We start from the raw sequence: 8525 nt of genomic DNA on the forward strand, positions 1-8525 counted from the left end.
GGGGTCTCACTGAGGCCTCCTGCGGCCTGGAGGCAGAAATACACCCACAGGTAGCACAGCCTTGCTGGTGATGCTAATGGATTTAGGAGGGTTTTGGGGGAGTTAAAGTCACCAGGGACAAGCTCAGCTTACTTTGGGGAGGCAAGGAAGGCCCTTGGGGTGGGGTTACCCCAAGATGGGCTGGACTTGATTTAAAACGTTGCAATTGATCACCCCTCCATATGGCAACTGAAGAGTATTTCTTGAGTGTAGCTAGCGTCCAGCAGTATGAGAGAAGGGCAAGACATTGTCCCTGCTTATACTTTCGCTAGAGAGGCATAAAACTCATGTTTGGGAAAAAGCTTGGCTGAGCTCCCTGTGAGCTGGTTCTAAATGGGACTTGGCTGTGTGTCTATCCCAGTACCAAGCAGGGCATGGCCAGATGAGACAGATGGTCCTTGAATGAAGGTGGAATGAAAGACGAAATCAGGAGCCAAAGGAGAGGTGCGGGCAAAAGGGGCTGGACGTCTGAGGAGGGAGGGATCGGTGGGGACTGGAACATCTCTGGAAGGCTCCGGGAAGAGATGTCAAGGAACAGGAAATCAGAAGGAAGAACAGGAGCTGTTGGGGGTAGTGGTTGGCAAGCCAGGGAGGCGGTTACCGTCAGAACACCTGTGGCCACTAGGAGCCCCTGAGGAAGGTTGAAGGAGTGGGGGGTGGGAATCAAGCAGGTAGAAGCCTTATATGTCAAACTTAGAAGCCTGAACTTGACCATGGGCAAGGAGGAGCTGCTAAGGGACCTTGAGCAGGGCTGTGACACCATGAGACAGTGTTTTTGGAACAGTGTGAAGGGCAGGCTGCTCGAGGGAGGCCCGGCTGAGATTATTCCAATGGCCAGAGTCGGGGAATGAGGTCTAGGTTTGCAAAGGGAGGGACGAACATGACTTTTCAAAAGAAAGACATAATTGCCTCAAGGGCCACCGTAGTGCAGACCAAGGTGTCACAGTGACCACGTTAACTTTGACAGAAATGACTGTGTGTGGTTGACAAATTGAGACCACAGCCTCTCCATAACGACTCATTGTTTTTATTAACAATGCCTCTGGATTCTGAAAGAACAGACTGGTATTTCATAAAGCAATATTAATGTTGTCATTCTCTACAAGAAAAACTTTGGCATAAATAACTTAAGTGAGAAAATAAATATGTAACTTAACTCTTTTTAAAAAACCACAACTTCCCGTCTTCCCTGTGGGGTGAATTCCACATGAAAGATTGCAAAAATTGACCAGCCCAGCAGGCTTTCACATGGCGCGGACTACTTCTTCTTCCTCTTCTTCTTCTTCTTCTTCTTCTTCTTTTCTTTTTAATCTTTTTTAACAATGAGAAACTACACAGAAAGTAAGAGGTGACTGGAAATGATTTTCAAAAAGGTTTTTGGATGGCAGCTAGTAGGCTTTGCGGCTTCTCAGCGTATATACAGCATTTATCATTGCCCGCCAGTGATATTATTTTAATGTAAGGTACGCCATCACGTGTAACAGCATTAAAAAGCAATTTTCGAGACAGAAATGTGCCTGGGAGGGGTTACCCTGAAGGAATCTGCTGCCCTTTGAAAGGGGGTGGCTGCTCCCTTGGGCTTGCAAGCCCAGTGTCCGGGGGCCTTGAGCTTTTCTGCAAAAGGTGGCTTTAAAATATGGCCATAGAGGGAGGGTGCTGCTTTTTGGGAATGGGGGGGGATCATTTCTGTCCCTCCCACCACCCTTGGGACATTCTCCTTCTCTACCCCCCGCTGATGGCGTGTCTGCGTCCTTTGGGAGGGAGGGGCAGAGGTAGCCAAACCTCTGGGGAGGCTAGGCTGGGAAGCGACTGCGCATCTCTCAGGAGTGTGCCAGCCCCAAACGGACTCTTCCTTGCCCCTGCTTGATTTTCACCTTTGGCTGTCAGATCAGAGGATTACATCTCCGAATTCTGGACGTGACCCTGGCAGTAATTCTATCCAGCCGCTCTCTCCCTGCCCTTTAAAAAGGCACCCAAGCCCTCGGGATCATAGGACAGTAGATTCCTTCAGATTTTAATCCCACCTCCACCTGCACTTTACAAATAGAAAGTTAAGGTCCGGAAAGAGAAGAGTGTCATCCAAGGTCACTCAGCAAGTTAGTGGAAGAGCTAGGACTAGAAACCCTGTCTTGGGCCCCAAGTCCTGTGCTCTCGGCACAGCATGGCACTGCGTTTTATGACGGGGCGGAGAGGTGGATGGGGGTTACCGAACTTTCATAACCAGTCCCCAGACTTCTCACTCCCCACTGCTCCCTCCCCAAGACCCCCCGAGGCGGTACAATGCTTCCTTTTCTCGCTGCTCTGAAGTGGGACCTGCAATACTGGGCGCCCCAGTGGGCGGGGCTGCATGGCTCAGTGTCTGTGACTCTCTGCTCCCTCCCCTGCCCGGCGGGAACCCTCGGCGGCAGCGGGTGGGGAGAGTGGGGCTTTGCTGGCACCCGGGATCCGCAGGACCAGGCTACCTCCTGCGAAGCCAGGCAGGTAGGAGCCCCCTGCCCTAGGCTGTAGGCATTTAAAATGAAATACAAACAATCGAACCGCGCACAGAGGGCAGAAACCTGGGGCGCCTGGTTCAGAGGCGCCCGCTGGGGAGGCGCGGTGGGCAGGCGGCTCTAGTAGGCGTTCTCCAGCTCCGCCTGGTTGGTTTTGGCGCCCCTGGCGCGGGGCCGCGGCTTTCGGCCCTTCTGCGGCCGCGCAGCCTCAGGCCCGAAGTCCTTGAGCTCGGACTGGTTGTGGTAGCGGGTGAGGCGCTTGCACTTGCAGGAGGCCACCAGGCGCACCTTGCGAGCGCGTGGCGCTGCGCCACCAGGACACAGCAGCTGCACCCGCTGCGCGCGGTAACGGTCAGGGATGCAGCGGAAGTCGGGCCCGTTCGGGCGCCACCACTTGCCCCGGCCGATAACGTTGGGCAGCAGGTGCGCAGGGCCGCACTGGCCGGAGCACACCAGCTCGCTGATCGGCTTGGCGCTGCGGCAGGGCCCGTCGGTCACGTAGCGGGTGAAGTGCACCTCGTGGCAGCTGTATTCTGACACGTCTGCGGAGAGAGGCGCACGTGAGGGTGGCAGCCCGGCCCAACCACCCCTCCCGGTCCCGGCCAACTCCCTCCACACCACCCCACCTTTCCCAAACCTACCTCTCTCCAGAGGCTTTTGCCTTTTGCCCATGGGCATCTATTATGGGAAGGGGCCAACTGGTGGAAAGATCTCCCCCTAAAACTTTGGAGCCAAGGTACGTGTGTGTTTGAGGGGGGGGTTGTTTTTGGTTTTTGCTGTGGTTCAAATACCAGCTGCATCCCTGTGTGATCTTGGGCAAGCTACTTCTGTGCTTCCTGTTTGTAAAATGAATTGTCCTGCGGATGCAGTGAGTTAACCCATTCCATGTAGAATGCAGGGAACACCACCGAGCACGCAGCAAGATCTGGACACGTTGGCTGTTATCATGTGTTATTTTTATTTCCCTCCAAGGGGGACCTCTGTGCCAAACTTAAGTCACACCTTTGCCACAGGGTCACTGGCCATGGCGAGGCTGATACTAGCCACACAATTTGCATGGTTCTGGCTGATCCCAAATTCCTTTTCCAGCCACTTGGGAGGGGCGGTGAGGGGATGGAGAAAGGAGTAGGGGTTAATTGAAGGTAATAAATCAGGGCAGCTGCTTGTGAGGAGAGAGATGGAAGGGGAGGTAGAGAGGAGGAGAAGTCGTTAGACTTGAAAGGGAGCAAAGGCAGCGTGTCCACCCCCTCGTTATCACTGAGGGTAACTGAGGCCCGGAGAGGGAAGAAGAGCATGCGCCCAAAAAGAAGAGCTGGACCTCCCGACTCCCCTTCCCCAGGGTCCCAGCACCGCTTGGCTCCCACATGGGTGGAAGCTGTGTGCCCAAGCTGGGCTGGGAGCTTGTGGTTGGGGGACAAAGGGCTGTTTTTTACTATAGTCCTTCCCTACCAGAGGGGGACAAGACCAGACTGAAGACCTACAGGTTCAGCTGCCACACACATTTAGTAAGTGCCTGCTGTGTACCAGGCACTCTGCAGGCCCCAGCTCTGCTTTGTGCCATTTGAATGGACTCCTAATGGTGGCACAGGCTTGCTTCCGGGGTGGGGGCAGATTGGGCTCTGGGGCCTGACTGGGTCCCCTGAAGTCACCTTCACTGTGGGGTTAAATGGGTGGGACCTTTTTAAACAGCTGGTCCTCATGCGAGCACCTGTCCACACCCAAGGGTCTCATGGGGACCATTCCTGTATGACACAAAGGGATGAAAGATAGTCCTAAGACCGCAACCAGAGAGAGGGCAGAGGAGGCCAGGCAGCCACCCCTGGCACTGGACGGCAAACCCAGCAGGGGAGGTGTGGGGTTTGCCTTCCTCCCGTGGCTGGCCTTCTGGTTTCTGGGTTGGTTTGGCATCCTCACTCCTGCTCCCAGGCCGCAGGGGTGGTATGTGGGGGTGGCTTATTTGCCCAGGGAAGGAGGCTTTGGGGCTTTCCAAGAATAGTGCCCCAAGGTCAGGCACTTCCTCTGCAGAGGGTGACCTTGTTTTGAGCAAGTGGCTTCCTCAGGGCTTGTGGCCTCCTGTGGGAGCCCAGGGAAGCAGACACCTCATACCTGAGTCCCATCCCTTGAGCTTAGTTGACGTTTCCTGGGCGGTAGAGGGAGCAGGGCATGTCTGCCCTCCAGGGTTCCCCAGCCTCCTCTGGAGTTGCCCTTTGCAGAGACCCATGTTCCCAGCTGTGCGTGATGCAGGGAGGGATGGGATGCAGGAGCCTGGGCAGTGGGCTCCTCTCCCACCTGGACAATGGCCAGAGGGCAAGGAGGCCCACACTCTGAAGTGTCATCCCAGCCCCTGCCCCCAGCCATTCCTGCCAGCTGCAGAGCCAGCTGTGCACACTGCTGCGGGCTTCTCTGTGCAGACCTGACTGGGCCCCCAGGTGTGCCCTCCACTGGGCCACTGACTCTTCACTAGGGTTGGGCTCCCTCCCCAGGGATGAGGCTCGGCTCAGTCTGAGGTAGGGACCCAGGACCGATGCCAGACTCAGTAGACATCCCAGCACAGAGGATGCTGCCTCCCCTCCAGGACCTGGGCCCAGCTGCCATCCACGGCAGAGGCTGAAACTGCCTACACTCCCATTCAAGGGCCAGCTCACTGAGCAGACCATGGGCAGGGGAGCTGATGGGGTGCTTCTCTGCTGTCCCTTTTCCTACTGCCTTGAGAGGATTTGCTCTGGCTTTTGGTCCCCAAGACAACACTCATAACCCCCCAGCAGGGCTGTCTTGGAATTGGATCACACTGGGCTCAAATCTCAGTTCTTCCATTTACTACCAGATGACTTCACTTCTGGAAACTCTGTTTCTTCACCTTCAGACTGGGAGTTCACCTCATGGGGCTCCCACGTGGTGGGTCCCCGGGGTACAGGACACGCACAGCCCACGTAGAGCATCTGGCACCCGGCAGGTGCTCACAGACCGGAGGCTCCCGTGCCCCAGTGGTGCTGGCAGCTGGAACTGGCTCCTGAACTCTCAGAAGGGGGTTCCTCGAAACCTTCCCATTTCCCCACCCTCAGCCTGCCCCAATGCTGCGCCCCACCCCTTCCATCCTGCCCCCGGCTCTCTGCCAGATCTCTGTCAGCCTCAAGTCCTTGCTCCCAGATGCCAGAGCCGTGCTGGCATGCCATCCTTCTCCTGCCTCCAGGCAAGATAGTCCCTCCACCTTTTGCTGGCAGTGCCTGGGGGTCTACCCCCATCTTCAACATGTCCCAAAGGGAACCCGCCCACCAGAGGACCCTTACACCAAAACTACTCTCTTCCACCCCATACCTTTGGTCTCAAAGGGGTGGTGAGGAGGCCTCCCACCGTTCTCCGCGCGGTTCATGGTCTTGTTCTCCGACTCTGGCGGGGGCTCGGGGTACTCGCCCAGCTCGGGGATGATCTCTGTGGCATCGTTCTTGAAGGCCTGCCACCCCTGGGTCTCCACCGTACGGAAGGCTGCATGCACCAGCAGGCAGGCAAGACACAGGGCGAGAGAGAGCTGCATGGTGCCAGCTGGAGGAGGGCACCTGGCCTTCCAGTAGCACAGGCTCCAGTCCCCAGCCCAGACTCGTTTGCCTTTTTAAAGCCCCCTCTGCCTCGTGCCAGCCAATGACAGGCCGGGGCAGGGCTGGCCCCATGCTTCCCTCAGCCCAGGGGGAGGGAACAGGGTGTGCTCAGAGTAAGCCCTCTCCAAAGACGTCTCCTGGTCTCCTCTCTCCTGGAGCACAGCAAACTCCCACATTGCTGCCGGTGCTCCCAGGTGACCCAGAGAGAGAGGGGTGTGTGAGGCAAGCCTGCTCTCCAGCACTTCCCCTGTGCAGGCGGCTGTGGTTTCCAGATATCAAAACGAGCCCTGGATCTTAATCTCTACCCCCCTGGGCCCCTCGGGCTTTCTCAAAGCAAACTTTAGACCAGCTTAACAAAGGAAGCTGCAGCTCTGAGTCCTCCACAGGGCTGAGCCCTGCCGATGCCATTTCTCTGGCCAAGTTCATTTGTCACCCTGACAAATGGCCCTACGGGTGTTGGTTTGGCCCCCACAGACCCAGACAGAGGGAGAAGGATGCTTTTTAAGAAATCTCATTGGTCCCGATTCCACGAGGCTCAGCCTTGATTATCCTGGCCAACAAAGCCCCTCTTGGCACCTCTGGATGTCGAGAGAGAAAACCGAGGGCCGCCCACTTGGGCAAGGGGGCAGGGATTCTGGCTACAAGGCCCTGATGAGCAAGTTAACAGGCTCTGGTGAAGGAACTCAAGGAGGAAACCTCAGCTCATGCTCCCCGGATATCCTGCGCACAGTGGCAAGTACTTCTGGGCAGGACGCTCAGTGTGGCTTGCAGGCTGAGCCCCAGAGGCAGTTATTTCCCTAGTCAGGCTGTGGGTACGAGTGGAAAGCACAAAGTCCCTTTTCTTACAAACGCCAAGGCCAACATTTTTAGTGGTGGCTTTTTTCCCCCCCGGTCTCCCAGCCCATTACATTTTTAAAAACTGGCTTTGAGTCCTAGATGGAAAATCTTATTGCTGCATGCCATGGGATGCATTCCAGGAAACCATCCCTGGTCCAGCCAGCCACAAAGAAACCAAAAGGAATTGCCACCTCAGCCCTGGAGCAGAAGGAGGGGCCTGGGAGGGGCAGAGGCGTGGGGGGGGGGAAGGTTCACACCTGAGGTGCAGGAAAAGGAAGGAGGGCCAGCGGAAGCTTTCATTGCAGGTGGATAGAGGAGGCAGCGGCCGCTCCTGGCCCTGAAGCAGACTGGGAAGAGGGCTGTGGCCCAGGTCCCCTTGGTATTTTCACTGGGCAATGAATCAGCAGGCCCCACCTGCAGAGCCTCTACGAGGCTTCTGCCACCTGCCTCGACTTGTAAGTTGCTGTGTCCATCTGCGGCCGTCTGTCCCTCCTTCTTTCCATCATCCATCACTCAACACATGAATGCAGCTGCTCTGACACTTTTACAAGCCAGACAGAAGCCCCTGCAGGAAGGGCCCTCTCTGATGCCTGCTTCCTTCGTCTTTCCTTCGGGGCAGACAAAAACAGCTGTGGCCATTGTTGGGGGTGATCTATCTCTCCCAGCAGAGCCTGTGTGTTGTGAGAAGCTGGTCCTTCATGCCCCCTCCCCCTGTCTGTGACCCTCTAGCCTCCTCTTCCCTTGCTCTGGAATGTGGACTGTTAACCCTGTTGTGGCCGGACAACTTACCTTGTTGCCCTGGACTGCAGAGAGGGCTGTTCTGATGCCCGCGGTCCTTGAGCTGATGGGATTGATGCTAGAGCCCCACCTGCTGTTGGAAGCTTCAGGTCCTTCCTAGTGAAATGGAGACATGGGGACCATCTTTGGAACACTTCTGCCACCTGCTGGAGATGCAAGGAGAAGCCAGCTCCTAGAGGTTAGTGAAGGTCAGGATTTTATTTATTTATATTATTTGACACAAAAGTAATGTTTTAAAAGTCAGAGATGGGAGAATCCAGTAGGCTCGAATCTCTAAATTATCTCCAAACTTTTGAATTATTCTCTGTCAATGTCCAGCCACGCTTTCCGCAGAACGGGTCAGAGACAACCTACTATGACGCCAACTACTTTTCCACTTAACGTAAATTCAACTTGGCTTACCCAGTCCCCAAGCGCGTCATCGTTCAGGGCTGGATGACGCTCCTGGAGTCAGCCCCCCGGGGCTGGGTCTGACTCTGTTGTGGGTACTTAGGTTATATCCAATGTTCCCCATCCTCAGTAGGGATGCTATGAACATTCTGTACAAAGAATTTTTTTTAATCAAACCTTTTTATTTTGAGATATTGTAAATTTACATGCACTTGTAAGGAATAATACAGAGACAATTCCATGTACCCACTTTCTCTCAATGGTAACATCTTGCAAAAGTAGAGTGCAATATCAAAACCAAGATATTGGCATTGACACAATTCACCAATCGTATTCAGATTCCCCCAGTTTTACTTGTACATGTGTGTGTCTTTGG

The 8525-nt window shown here is 55.2% G+C and overlaps 1 protein-coding gene across 1 annotated transcript; it reads right to left on the reverse strand.

Annotated features, from left to right (window-relative positions):
• Positions 1 to 1056: 1056 nt before the first annotated feature.
• Positions 1057 to 6097, reverse strand: SOST (sclerostin). The gene is made up of 2 exons (XM_024553481.3): positions 5847 to 6097; positions 1057 to 3073 (listed from the first exon to the last, which is right to left on the reverse strand). Exons 1-2 carry the CDS (start codon positions 6061 to 6063, stop codon positions 2652 to 2654), a joined length of 639 nt encoding a protein of 212 aa, XP_024409249.1. The 5' UTR covers positions 6064 to 6097; the 3' UTR covers positions 1057 to 2651.
• Positions 6098 to 8525: the final 2428 nt, after the last annotated feature.

The sequence above is a fragment of the Desmodus rotundus genome, chromosome 9 (genome assembly GCF_022682495.2).
Source record: "Desmodus rotundus isolate HL8 chromosome 9, HLdesRot8A.1, whole genome shotgun sequence".
Lineage (NCBI taxonomy): Eukaryota > Metazoa > Chordata > Mammalia > Chiroptera > Phyllostomidae > Desmodus > Desmodus rotundus.